Source organism: Momordica charantia, unplaced genomic scaffold (genome assembly GCF_013281855.1).
Source record: "Momordica charantia cultivar OHB3-1 unplaced genomic scaffold, Mcharantia_2.0 BLBB01000125.1, whole genome shotgun sequence".
NCBI classification, from domain to species: Eukaryota; Viridiplantae; Streptophyta; class Magnoliopsida; order Cucurbitales; family Cucurbitaceae; genus Momordica; species Momordica charantia.
In genome coordinates, this window is record NW_028275281.1 from 63801 (window position 1) to 78046 (window position 14246).

Consider the following 14246-nt stretch of genomic DNA (forward strand, 5'->3'; position numbering starts at 1 on the left):
TATGCAATGCACTCTTGTATTTATAGGTGTTTAAGGATTGTGAACCATTACTCAGCCACGTAGCACGTTCAGTGGATTTCAACATAGCACTTATGGTAGTGGGAAATACGCAATTATAAAACACCTTATTAATAGTTCACACTAGGGCTCGAACATGAAGGCATACATATCATTTGGCCCGACTATGTCCGTAGTATTTTACGTTGGGCTATAAGTCAAATTCTTGATCATATGTGGCACATCCATGTTCATCATCCAACAGAGTCCATTAAATAAAGTACGTGAGGTGTGTTGCGGCCCACCCGACTTTCTATTCCTTGCTTCTCTTTGGGTTGATTTGTGGAAATACTCTATATCTTCCAGTAAATAAATATGTTGTTTTTCAAAATAAAAAAAATAAATAAAAGAATATATGTTAAAAAATAAAAACTAAATGGCATGATTCGCAAGGTTCACGGGACGACCCACCCACATCTTTCTAACTTTAACATTTAAAACAACAAAATTTTAAAAATATGTGGACCCCACAGCACGAGAAGTGCTTGCTCTCCAAATCTTATGCTATGCCACTAAAATGCCACGGCCTTACAATCCTACATAAAGAATTCGAATTCTATTGAAATAGGAGAGGAGAGGGGACGCGTTGGGTTCCTAAAAAATTATTTCAAATGGCGAGTTGGGAAAATCTATCACAAGAATTGATGATCAAGATTCTGTCGCAGCTCCCGCCGGAATGTGTTGCTCGACTCAAATGTGTTTCCAAATACATGTATGTCCTAATTAACGACCCTAATTTTGCGGATTATCTGCAACACCGAAACCTTCTTGTGAAGCGTACAATAGCAAACGAGGAGTCCGGGGAGAACGAAACTATGCTCAGCTTCCTCAAATTTCCCCTCCCATCTGCCGTTGTGGACATGGATTTTCCATTACCTGAGGTTTTTGAGTTTTGTGGACTTAGCGGCTATTCTCACGGCTTAATTTGCCTCTCTCTTAGCCCCAACGATATTTTCCTCTGTAATCCAGCAACCGGAGAGCTTCGCGAGCTGCCACCGTCAATTCTCTTGACCAAACCCTCTGATGATCCCTTCGACCGAACCGGTACAAGCATGGATGCCGTTGGATTCGGGTACGATCAGAAATCTAGGGATTTCAAGGCTGTTAGGGTTGTGGAAGTTCGTGAAGAATATGCATATCCATATTACAAAACAGAAGTGTACGATTTGGCGAAAGATGGTTGGAGAGAAATCGAAAGTCGTGCTTGTGGGAGTGTATTTTGGGCGCCTTCGTTCGAGATGTATCACGAAGGAAGGTTTTACTGGAGGGCAATAGAGGATGGAGGGAGTGAAATCATCCAGTGGTTCGACATGAGCGAGGAGGTTTTCGGCAGGATTCCGATGCCGGAGTGTTTCGCGTGGGGGAGCGCCGAGCACAGAAGTCTTGTTGTTTGGACGGGACAGATTGTGCTGTTTTATTACGATCCTAATAAGGTTGAAACAACCTTCCAAATTTGGGCGATGGGGAAGGACAATTCATGGTCCAAGGTATTCACAATCGGCCCTATTTCAGGAATCGAGAGGCCATTGGTGTTTGTAAGCTCTCAAGAACTTGTAATGGAAGCTAAGGACGGGCAGCTCATTTTATACAATCTCAATACCCAATGCTTTCTACAGCTTCCAGTAAAAGGACTCCCCGAAAAGTTTCAAGCTACAGTTTTTGTCAAGACTTTACTGCCAGTCAACTCAAATAACTTCAAGTTGTAACAGTAGACTAAGTTTTTACTTCCACTAGGCTTACTAGTTAATATGTTTTGATATTACGCTGCCTTATTTCAAATTTTCTATTTTAACTTTCAAATTTGTCATTTCTTTGAATTTTTTATTTTATATCTATTAAAAAAATATCCTTTGATAGGTTATGAATATATTAATTAAACAAAAAAAAAAATAAAACTCATACACATGTTCATTTAAATTATAAATTTTAAAACATTTTCGACATTAAACTTTTTGGAACCTACCCGATACAACTCTGAAAGCTTATAGATCAATTTCATAATTTACTAAATTTTATATATAAGTTAACGAAGATGATGAAATTTAGAAAGATAATTATTGTTCATACCTATAATACTTTAGAATAATAGATTTATTATAATTTTTTAAAAAATATGACCCGACAATGTAAGTTTATAAGATATAGTAGTCTAAATTATTAACTTTAAATGAAAATTAAAAAAAGAAGTTTTTAAAAACTTTTGTTGACTTCTTACGCTATGCATAATACAAATTAAAAATTAAATAAAATAAGAGCAACCAAATTTAGAAGGATTGGTATAGAATGAAACATTAATATTTGTACAATAAATTATAGAAAAGTTATTAAAAAATAAGTCTTGAGATTCTCGACAACAATTATATCAAGTTTTGTTTTCAAAAAGTAGGATAGCTGGTGGTGTTGTACCATTTAAAAATGTTTGAGACAAATTATTTTAAAAGAATTATAATGCGGTCAAAGTTGGGGATTGCTGAGTGTTCACTCAACCAGCTGTAGGAGATACAGTCTGCTAATGAGCATTTGGGGACCCGGATTTCTTAGAATCCTAGTTCTGTAGTTCCGCTGCCTTCCGCTTTTTGGAAAGGGGCATCGAGCAAAATGGGGTTAACTTCGTGTTCGTTCAACGTCACAGCAGTCGTCTGGATGTAGATATCTAGCCCATCTATGACACCTACTGCATATTAGCTCACAATAAAAGGGATACGATATCTCATGGAAAATGCTATAAATGACTTTGTTAGAGTTTATTTGCAGTCATGCCAGCTGATGCTATTAAAAGTCAATGACTTTTGATAGGATTTTTTAAAGGCTATAATGGACACTATAATAAATGAATAAACTATGGCATATTTACGTTGCTATGTTAGCATTTTTTGTTTGATGTTTGTTTATGCAAAGGATTGCACAATGCTGTTTGATGAACCAAGCTCGAACCCGGTCCCCGGCTCGACCTGAACTCAAGAGTGAACCTGCACAATAAGGCAAACTCTCCGACACTAAAGTCAGTGTAGGTCGGACTCAATATTAAGTTCGAGATGAGATTCGATACCTGAGCGTGAAATGAGGCCCCCTACTTATAGGTGGTGGATCCGACAGCACTGACGATCGACGGTTATATGTTTTTTCTCATGTCGGACCTGTCGAGTTCCGAGCAGATCGAACCCCAATCAAGTCGAACCACAGCATCTATAATTAGCCTTTTTCAATGGGCGAACCCAATCACCTCTGCAGGTTCGAGGTGGACCTGGGATATTTTATTCCTTGAACTTCAATGAGTGTCCTCCACGTGTCCAAGGTATTTTTACCCCTAAACATTGGCCCCCTCTCTGTCAGGTTCGATCTCGATCTGGCAGAGAAGTTTACCCGACTCAATTTTGGACACGTGGCGACTTCTAATTCATAGAAAAAATGCGACCGTTGTGGAAGACGTTTCGATCTGCCAGGCTGTCGGAGTACTCAAGTATTCCGTCGTTACGAATCTCGAGATGATCCTAGCCGCTCGTTCATTATACGTGTACGGCGCAGAGGTTTTTCCGATTAGCTATAAATAGTTCTGGGACTTCAGGTCAAACCTTACGTTCCCTGAATTTATGGAGTTCGATCTTAGACTAGCTCGAACCCTCCGTAGGTCAGTCATTTTCCTTGCTTTAATTCTTATCTTCAACTATGGTAGTTTTCATGTCTTCCCCCTCTAGTAGTGATAGTTTAGATAGTGCAGGTCGGACTATAAGCAGTTCGCCCCCCAAGCCAAGTGACTCTGGGGAGGACTTAGCTCTTAGGTTAGAGTTCGAGCTGGAAGAGATAGAAAACTTTAGATTTTCCGACGATGGGGAGGATAGTGACACTTCCACCTCGGGCCAGGGTTTGGAATATCCTTAAAAAATGATCGAGCACTATCTCGTACCCCTCGGTAGGGGGTTTAAAATTCCGAACGACATCCTCCTTAGAATTCCGGAGGAAGGGGAAAGAACTGACAACCTAATTCCCAAACTCACTCAAGCTGCCTTTGACACCCTCAAGCATTACAAGGATCACTTTCCAAGGGGCAGGAAGATCGGAACCTTGGTGACCGACAAGCTACTCCTTCAGTCTGGGTTGTTAGATTACAACCCCTTGGTGCGTCCGGTTGAAGCTTCAAGGCGAAACTCCGAACTCGGTAAGTTGTGTTCAACCTTTACTTTGAATTTGGTTTTTTTTTACCTCCGTATCTGACCTTTTACTTGTTTGTTTTGCAGCAATGGTGTGTGGATTCTCCAGCAGCGTGAAGCGGAAGTCTAAGAGCCATGCTCATGCCCTTAAGGCTGTTCAAAGCTCGGAGCCAATCACCCCTGCTGTGGCTCGACCTGCGGTTCAAGACAATGTCGGACAATCTACTGAAGTTCCAACTCCGGTGATCGAGTTGGACTCTGCTGGGGAGCGCTCCAAAGAAAAGCGATCGAGGAATGAGCCCGATGTGCTGGATGTGTCACCTCTGTGCGAGGTGAGGGAAGACTCTCCTTTGAAGAGGAGAAGAAAGAAGAAGAAAACCACCTCCTCCTCGGAGGTTGGACCTCGTGGGCCGCTGCCCACGAGTCATGTCGACTTGGTGGACGACCCTAAGGCGAGGATAGGGGGGACGTCCGACGTACCCATGCAGTTTCGAATTGAACCGTCAAGCTCCGGGGTGAAGGATCTGGTGTCCCGCATCTCGGCCTCGAGCTTGGACCGCTGCCTCCATAGGGCGTCCAAGTTTGTGAGCGACCCTGGGTCCGTGCTGCAGAGGACCATTGACTACGCCGCTGAGGTAGGACCTGTTTCCTTATGAAAATAAAAGTAATTAACTTGTAGCTCGGTCTAACCTTCGTGTGTTTTTCCTTTTGCAGGCGTTTGTTGCTTCCATTCACTCAGCAGTTATGATCAAGGCCGAGCTGGATGGAAGGAAGGCTTTGGCAGCGAAGTAGAGGGAGAACTCCTCTGCTGCCTTAGAAGCTGCCACCACAATGAAGGGAGAGCTACTGAAGACTCGCTCCGAGGTGGACATCCTGAGGGCCGAGGTGGAAGGCAAGGCCGAGCTACTGAAGAAGAAGGACGATAGGCATAAGGCCCACCTCCGAGCTGCCCATGCCATCACTAAAGGGCTAGAGAAGGAGAAGTTCCAACTCCTAAAGGAGAAGGACGACATGCTCCAGGCCCTCGAGGCGAAGGACGCTGTGATAGGGCGTCTCACTCTGAGCTCAAGGTGGATAAGGAACGTCTCGCCAACGGAGCTCTTCTGGAAGCAGCCTTCAGGCAACACCCAGACTTTAATGGGTTTCTAAGGAATTCATCGACGCAGGCTTCAAATTTTTGATGAAGGGTATCGCTGCCGACATGCCCCATCTTCAGATCGACCTCAGCGAACTGAAGAAGAAGTACGCTGAAAAATGGGCCTCTAGGCCTAACAGCACTCCGGGCCCCAATCTCTGGTGGAAAAGTACGTCGGAGAGCTGGACTCTTACTACTCCGATCTCGAGGAAGAAGATGTGATAAGCGCCAAGGTTGCTCGTGTTTACAAAGCTAGAGGTCCTTCTAGGATCCTTGCAAACATTCACAAAAACGACTAACTTACCGAATGATTCCAACCAAGAGTAAGGTTAGAAGATGAATCACTCTTAGATCGGACTTAGAATCTACGATGGTCACTCCTAGATCCTAAGACGACTCACTCCAGAATTAGCTTGATCGAGACTAATCCAATGAATCGGTTTAACATCAAACCTAAAGCAAGATTTGAAAGAAGCAACACCAAAAGTGTTAAGGAACAAAAGTTCTTCAATTTCAATATGTTTTAATCTTAAGTTATCCATAACAAGAGCATTACAAGCCTTTAAATAGGCCAAATGGTCGTTCAACATAAGAACACCAAAAGTTTTTCAAAATACTACTTAATGCAAATTGTAGAAAATAAGACATGCAAATTAAAACTTGATTGCACATCATTCTAGACACTTAAATGCGGATCAGAAAATGTAGTCATGCTTCAAATGGTCTTATCTATGTGCTGTAGGAGGCGCTTCACATTTGGATATGGTTTGACAACTTTTGACTTCACAAACTCCAAAGAGGTGCAATCTGCAAAGGCACCTTTTTTTGTCCTCCGTGCCATCTCTCAAAATAGACAACTTTTCCCGTGCCATCTTTGCTCCATTCTCTTCTTGACTCATTGAAGTAACATTATGAATAAATTCGGGCTCAAAACTCTTTGTTGGTTCTTGTGCATTAACAAGCTTTTGAAGATGCAGTGTGAAAGCCTCTTGAATCTTCCTTGCCTTTCTTGTAATAATTGCTCCTTTGATATATGTAATTGGTCACAAATGGATTCGTATCATCCCCCCTTTCTTTAAAAGGATTTGTCCTCAAATCAAGGTTTTCATTTCCTTCATCAAAACGAATCAAGTTAGTCCAATGATAAGCCTTAATAACTTGTTCCTTACCTTGTGAGTTGTATATTGGAGCTTGAAGATTTATGATTTTCTTCGTTGGACATGTCACTTCTTTCTTCTTGAAAATTTCTATGGCCCTTTCTTGTTTGCCTTCTTTGAGTTAGCACCACTTTTTGACTTCCTTGAAGTGCAATCTTGAAGTCTTCATGTAATAGTATCCTTCTTAGTCTTCTTATGTTTGGACTTGGACAAATTCTTCGTTCCTTCCAAAAGTGCTTCCAAACCCAATCACTTGGTTTGTTGAAATTGTGCTCGGATTTATTTTTCCTCCACTTGGTACTTTGCATTTGCATTCTCCAACATAACATTCTGCTTTCTCGACCATGGAATTCTTTATGCGACTTCTTAGACAAATACTTTTCCACAATGCCTTTCACTTTAGGTTTCTTATGTCCATGGTTACCTACACAATAAGGAAGCAAGTTAGTATCTTTAAAATCAAGATATATTTTATACTTACCTTGTAAGACAATCTCAAGATCATGAGAAGATGATAGGATAACTCTTCTTGGCTCCTTTATAGCTTCCTTTGTTTCTTGTATTCGATCATGCTTGAATTGAAAAGTTGGAACTTCCTGCAGAAAGCTTAGAAAAGTAGAAAGACTAGGATAAAATATGTGAGCTTGATAGTAAGGGTTCTTATGCAACAATGCTATAAGATTTGACTTATATTGACAAATGGATTGGATCTTGCTATTTTCCTCTTCTTTCTCCTTTGAATTCCTTTCTCTTAACTCTTCTCTTTCTCTCTTTTCTTTGAACTCACTTTTATCAAAATCAGAATCTTTTTATGCCGGTGACATCTTGCTTGGCCGACCTTGGCAATTTGATAGGAAGGTCATCTATGATGGTTATTTGAATAGGTACTCTTTTACAAAAGATGGTAAAAAAACAACTCTTGTACCTTTGCGTTCGGAAGATGTATTTGCTGATCAATTAAAGTTGGAGAAGAAAAGAACAGAGTTTGAAGAAAAAATTGAAAGAAAAGAATGAGATGGGTGAAAAAATAGAGGAAAATGAGAGAGAAAGAAAAAGTGGAGAAAAGAGCGAAAAAAGAGATGAAATTGATAGAAAAGAAAAGAAAGTCAGTTGTTTGGCTAGAGTGGGAGAGGTGAGAAGAGCAATGTTTTCCCAAAAGCCCATATTTGTACTTATGTACAAAGAAGGGTATTTGGCTTCTAACGATAACCTTTTGCCTTTGCCGAGTTTGTTTCAACCTCTTTTGCAGGAATTTGAGGACGTGTTCCAAGAAGATATACCTAAAGGGTTACCTCCAATTAGAGGTATTGAACATCAAATAGACTTCATACCGGGGGCTACCATTCCAAATAGGCCAGCTTAGAGAGCAAATCCAACTGAGACAAAGGAAATTCAAAGGCAAGTGGAGGAGCTCATGGAGAAAGGCTATGTTCGCGAAAGTTTGAGTCCATGTTCTGTACCGGTCATATTGGTGCCAAAGAAGGATGGAACTTGGCGCATGTGTGTGGACTGCAGAGCCATCAATAAAATCACTGTAAAGTATTGTCATCCTATTCCTAGGCTAGATGATATGCTTGATGAATGCATGGTTCTTGTCTATTTACAAAGATTGATTTGAAATCTGGATATCATCAAATTAGGATGCATGTAGGAGATGAATGGAAAACAGCTTTCAAAACTAAATTTGGATTGTACGAATGGCTTGTTATGCCTTTTGGGTTAACTAATGATCCTAGTACATTTATGCGCTTAATGAATCATGTTTTGAGAGAATACTTGGGGAAGTATGTTGTTGTGTATTTTGATGATATTTTGATTTATTCAAAGAATTTGCTTGAGCATGTAGAGCATGTTAGATCCGTTTTGATTACACTTAGAAAAGAGAGGCTTTATGCTAATTTTAATAAGTGTTGCTTTTGCATGGAAAAAGTTAACTTTCTTGGCTTCATAGTTGGTAAAAATGGAGTTGAAGTTGATGAAGAGAAAGTTAAGGCAATTAGGGATTGGCCAACACCAAAAAAAGTCAGTGAGTTCGGAGTTTTCATGGTCTAGCTAGCTTCTATAGAAGGTTTATAAAGGACTTTAGTACCATAGCTGCACCATTGAATGACTTAGTGAAAAAGAATGTTGTTTTTGAATAGGGGGAAATGCAAGAGAGAGCTTTCAACGAACTTAAGGGAAAATTAACCAATGCACCATTACTTGTCTTGCCTAACTTTGATAAAACTTTTGAAATCGAGTGTGATGCAAGTGGTTTGGGCATAGGTGCTGTTTTGATGCAAGATGGAAAGCCCTTAATGTATCTTAGTGAAAAACTAAATGGGGCTTCGTTGAACTATCCTACCTATGATAAAGAATTGTTTGCTTTAGTTCGTACATTGCAGGTATGGCAACACTACCTGTGGCCGAGAGAATTTGTGATCCACACCGATCATGAAAGCTTGAAGCATCTTAAAGGTCAAAGCAAGCTAAATCGTAGGCATGCAAAGTGGGTAGAGTTTATTGAAACATTCCTATGTTATCAAATATAAGCAAGGTAAGGACAATGTGGTTGCTGATGCATTATCAAGAAGGTACAATCTCTTTACTTCTCTTAGTGCAAAAATTCTTGGATTTGAGCATATGAAGGAGTTATATAGAGATGACCATGACTTTGGAACTATTTATGCATCTTGTCTTGGTGGGAAAGCTGTGGATGATTATTATGTGACTTTTTTTTTAAGCTTTGTGTTCCTAAACGATATGAACCAAAGTGTCTTAGTCTTCAAAGAGTTAAAGGAAGTTGTTGGAGAATCCTATGTTCAAGTTGACAACAAATTGCAGTTGCATTAAATGCACTCTAGTGTCATTTATGGCAACCTCAAGTGGCATTGAATGAAGTCAAGAACAAGTCCAACTTCATTTACTACAAACTCAAGTTGCATTAATGGAAGTCTAAGTTGAACTCAAGATGCATTAAATGAAAAAGACTTCAAAGTACTTGAAAGTAGTTCAAACTCCAGTTCATTCACTCTTGAAGGGTTACAAACTCTTGGTTTTATGGTGGAGGAGTTTCATTCTCGGATTTAAAGCATGTTTAATTGTATTTTCAGTTTTAAACATTTCATTTATGTGTTTTAAGTTTTATTTGTGTTAGTGGTGGTTATGGTATTGATGTAGTAGGGAGTTACAACCTTTACAATTCTTTTAGGTTACTTGAAGGGTTGTTTTGGAGGCTATAAATAGCCTAGCTTGTTCCCTTGGAAAAACAGATTTTGATGATTGAATGAAGTTGCTATTTTGCTTCAAAAAGCCTAGAGCTTGTTTTTCTTTGCAATTCTTGAGTGTTAGATTTGCATGCTAGAATCATTCAAGTAGTCTTGATCAAGCTATTTGTGGAGTGGTTCGAATCTTGAGTTTAGAAACAAGTTTTCTCTACTCTTGATATCGATCATCAAGGTAAATCCGTTCTAACTTCTTCCTTGGGTTGACATCATCTTGATTTGGGGGTTTTAGCACTTGTGATCTAGGGGTTTGCATAACCATAAGGGTTCTTAGATCCAATTGGCTATTGTTTTCTTATCACTAAATGTTCTATAAGAGATTTGCTTGTGAAAGAAGCCCATGGGGGTGGATTGATGAGACATTTTGGGATTCATAAAAGTTATGATATGTTGCATGAACACTTCTTTTGTCCTAAGATGAAACTGTTGCTCAATCTGTATGGCTATGTGCACCATCCCTTCTAAATCCTCATAAAATTGAAGATCCAGTCGTTCGGCAATCTCCTTCTTAAGTCCTCTTAAGAAACGAGCCATTGTAACTTCCTCATCCTCGTAAAGATCAACCTCATCAAGCAACATTTGCATCTCCATGTAGTAAGCCTCCACGCTATTGCTACCTTGTCGCAAAGATCTCAACTTATAGAAACACTTGGGAACAAAATGCTCTCTCATTAAATGCTTGAGAACATACCATGAGTCTATTGGACACTCAAAGTTCTTCCTCCTACTCAAAAACATTTTATCCCACCAAGTAATTGCATAATCTCGAAGTTGAGCAACAATTAGTCTTACCTTTCTTTCATCACTTAAAGGATAATAATCAAAGACACGTTCAACTTGCCTTTCCCATTGAATGTATTCCTCCGGGTTTGTCCTACCATAGAACACAGGAAGTTTAGGCTTGATGCTTCCCAAGGTATGATCAACATTATGAACTCCTCTTAGATTTCTCCTTTGGACAGCATTGAAACATCCACCATATTCCCTTCCTTCAGCCTCCCAATACTCCTTGTGGTGTAGTGAATTATTACTCCTCTTTTGCTCTGGATGTGTTGGTTGTCTTTCAATAGATTTGAGTCTCGAATCCAACCTTTGGAGCGTCTTTGTCAAATGCTTCATGTTGTGGAAAAACTTTGTAAAATTCTCTTGCCGAGACATGGCTGCAAAAGAAAACCAAGTAACAAAGAAAAACGGATCTCACAAGCACTCCCTCACGTGTTTACACTCGTAAAGGTATAGTCACTCGTGTTTTTACTCAAAACAACAACACTCTCAAGAAACTCACAATCTCACTCACATAAGCCAATGAGCAAAGTTTGCAACTCAAGTGGTTAGATATAACACACAAAGAAAACACTCAAATAACTTGATATAGGAGTAAATTCAAAACTCAAATCAGAAACAAGCTAAAGAAGAAAGTGACAGAATTGGAACATGATAATTAGGATGGTACAAGAAGTTCAAAAGACCAGAAAATGTAACTCTTGTACAATTAGGCTATTTTTGAGAATTTATGGAGTTTAATTGAGCCTTGACAACAGATATGAGTTATACAAGAAAAACATCATGAGAATTGAACAACAAATGGTTGGAAATTAATTGAGAAAATTGTAACTGCCAAAAATTTAATGAGTAACGGTTAGTTGTGGAAATAAATCAAAACATAATTGATATGATTTATTACCAATAGCTAGATTAACAAAAATAGGTAATTTCAACAGCACAACTCAGATCTAGCATGATTTGGAAGTAAAAATGTAATGAACAAAGAAGAACACATGCTCTCGGGTATAGCAGTTTTACAGAACAGAATGTCAATTTTTGAACTTTTCACTCAGAAGCAAATTGAATCAGAAGATATACTAGAATACAAAGTTGTACATAAGACAGAGATCTACAAACTCATAGAAGACAACAAGACGAAAAGAAGAATGGAAATGACACTTTTTTTATATTTTAGATACGTGGACAGAATGTAACGAGATGAACAATAAGAACAAAAATTTCAAAACAAAGATCAAGAAGAGCAATACGAAAACGGAAACATATATCCGATCTAGAGCCTAGAGCTCTGATACCAAATGATAAGAAAACAATAGCCAATTGGATCTAAGAACCCTTATGGTTATGCAAACCCCTAGATCACAAATGCTAAAACCTCCAAATCAAGATGATTTCAACCCAAGGAAGAAGTTCGAACGGATTTACCTTGATGATCAATATCAAGAGTAGAGAAAACTTGTTTCTAAACTCAAGATTCGAACCACTCCACAACTTAGCTTGATCAAGGCTACTTGAATGATTCTAGCATGCAATTCTAAAACACAAGAAATGCAAAGGAAAAGCTCATGGCTCAATAAGCTTAAATTTCATTATCTCAAAACTCAAATCTCGAATCTGTTTTTCCAAGGGAACAAGCTAGGCTATTTATAGCCTCCAAAACAACCCTTCAAGTAACCTAAAAGAATTGTAAAGGTTGTAACTCCCTACTACATCAGTACCATAACCACCACTAACTCAAATGTAACTTAAAACACATAAATGAAATGTTTAAAACTGAAAATACAATTAAACATGCTTTAAATCCGAGAATGAAACTCCTCCACCATAAAACCAAGAAGTTGTAACCCTCCAAGAGTGAATGAACTTGATTTTGAACTACTTTGAAGTCTTGATCATTTAATGCATCTTGAGTTTAACTTAGACTTCCATTAATGCAACTTGAGTTTGTAGTAAATGAAGTTGGACTTGTTCTTGACTTCATTCAATGCTACTTGAGGTTTCCATTAATGACACTAGAGTGCATTTAATGCAACTCCACTTTGTTGTCATCTTGGACATAGGATTCTCCAACAACTTCCTTTAAATCTTGAGGACTAAGACACTTTGGTTCATATCATTTTATAACAAAATAGATTTTTGTTTATTGATTTATTTATTTATTTCATTTCATTTATTTTATTTGACTCATCAGTGATCTTTATTTAATTTAAGTGTGGCATCTCGGCTAGTGTGTATTGTTATAGAGTTAGTGGTGAGTTAGTAGCGTGTAGTATTTATTAAGTTATGGTTTAGTACGGATTCCGCTATGTGACACTTGCTCTGGGCCATTGGACCAACTACGAAATTATATTATTGGTTTTGTTAACAAGGAGTGATTGGGTAAATGGGCCTTAAACAAAAGAAACTAGCCCAAGTGAATTTATGTTGCAAAACAAAAGAAAAAGGGAAATTAAAACAAAACAACCCTAGCCCATCTTGTTCTCCTTCCTCATCTTCTTCCACCCTTCCCTTTCGTTTGAAGCCGCCATCCCCCCCCATCCGGATTTCTTTCTCCGACGAAGCAGCACCGACGACGGGACAGCAGCAGGCCGGGCGTCGGCAGCAGCAGGTGCGGCGTTGGGCAGCGGCAGACGGCGGCAGCGTGCGACGGGCAGCAGCAGCGTGCGACCGGCAGCGGCGGCGCGTGACGTTCGGGCAGCTGCAGGCGGCATCGATACACGTGAGGCTGTTTTCGCGGCGTCCCTTCTCCGATCCAACGAGCCTAACAACCTCGAATAGCTTAGATCCGTGAAACCCGATAACTTTTCTTTGACCCACATTTGTTCGAAGTTAGATTTGGATTACCCACATCCAAATGAAATCGATTTAGAATACCCACACCTAAGCGAAGTTGTTTTGTAGTAACGGACATCAAAACGAAGCCGTTGGAGGTCGTTTTGGGCACTTTTCGCTGCTGCAAAAACGTGGACAGCAATGTTTTGGTGGTGTTCGGCGATTATCTTCAAATGTCAAGGCCGAACGTCAAATCTCTGTAAATGTGTATTGGGGTCTTGGGGATAAATGTCAAGGACCAATACGCTGGGAAGTCATCGGTGCCTTGGGAATAAACGGCAAGGAACGGTGCACAGTTCAGGCCTTGGGAATAAATGGCAAGGCCGAACGTCAAGTTTCTGTAGAGGAGTATTGAGGCCTTGGGGATAAATATCAAGGGTCAATGCGACTCGAGGAGTTAGGCTTGAGGGATAAAAGTAGAGTGGTGCTTGCGAAGTAGTGGTGCTAGGCCTTGGGAATAAATGGCAAGGTCGAACATCAAGTACTGGAAAAGGAGGGGGTACGGTGACTTGGGAATAAATGTCAAGAGCCGTCATGCCTCGAGAAGTTAAGCGGGGAGTAACACAGGGGGGTGTAGAGGAAGGTTTAGTACCATGAGACAAGGGTTAGTGAATCATGGGTTGTGATCTTGGTAGTTCCGACGCATTGTTGTTGTATGTAAATGTCTAGTTATTGTTTGCTATCTCTCACTGCTTATTTGATTGCCTTGCTATCGTTTTATTCTTTATGCCGTGACTGTGAGCATGATTTTTGTGTTAGTTAGGAAGTGCTACTTACGGAGTACCTTATGTACTCACCCCCCCTTTTTACCCTTATATGTTTTCAGGTGTGAACAGGGTCGACCGCGGTGATGACGTGGAGAGGGCTTGAC

At 39.8% G+C, this 14246-nt stretch overlaps 1 protein-coding gene across 1 annotated transcript; it reads left to right on the forward strand.

The window, feature by feature from the left end:
* Positions 1–668: 668 nt before the first annotated feature.
* On the forward strand, positions 669–1763 carry LOC148207613 (F-box protein CPR1-like). The gene has a single exon (XM_088118393.1). It carries the CDS (start codon positions 669–671, stop codon positions 1761–1763), a length of 1095 nt encoding a protein of 364 aa, XP_087974519.1.
* The last annotated feature ends 12483 nt before the right edge of the window (positions 1764–14246 follow it).

What these genes read in the sequence shown, in the direction of transcription:
- LOC148207613 (XM_088118393.1), top strand. Translation starts at nt 669, where the DNA reads ATGGCGAGTTGGGAAAATCTATCACAAGAATTGATGATCAAGATTCTG.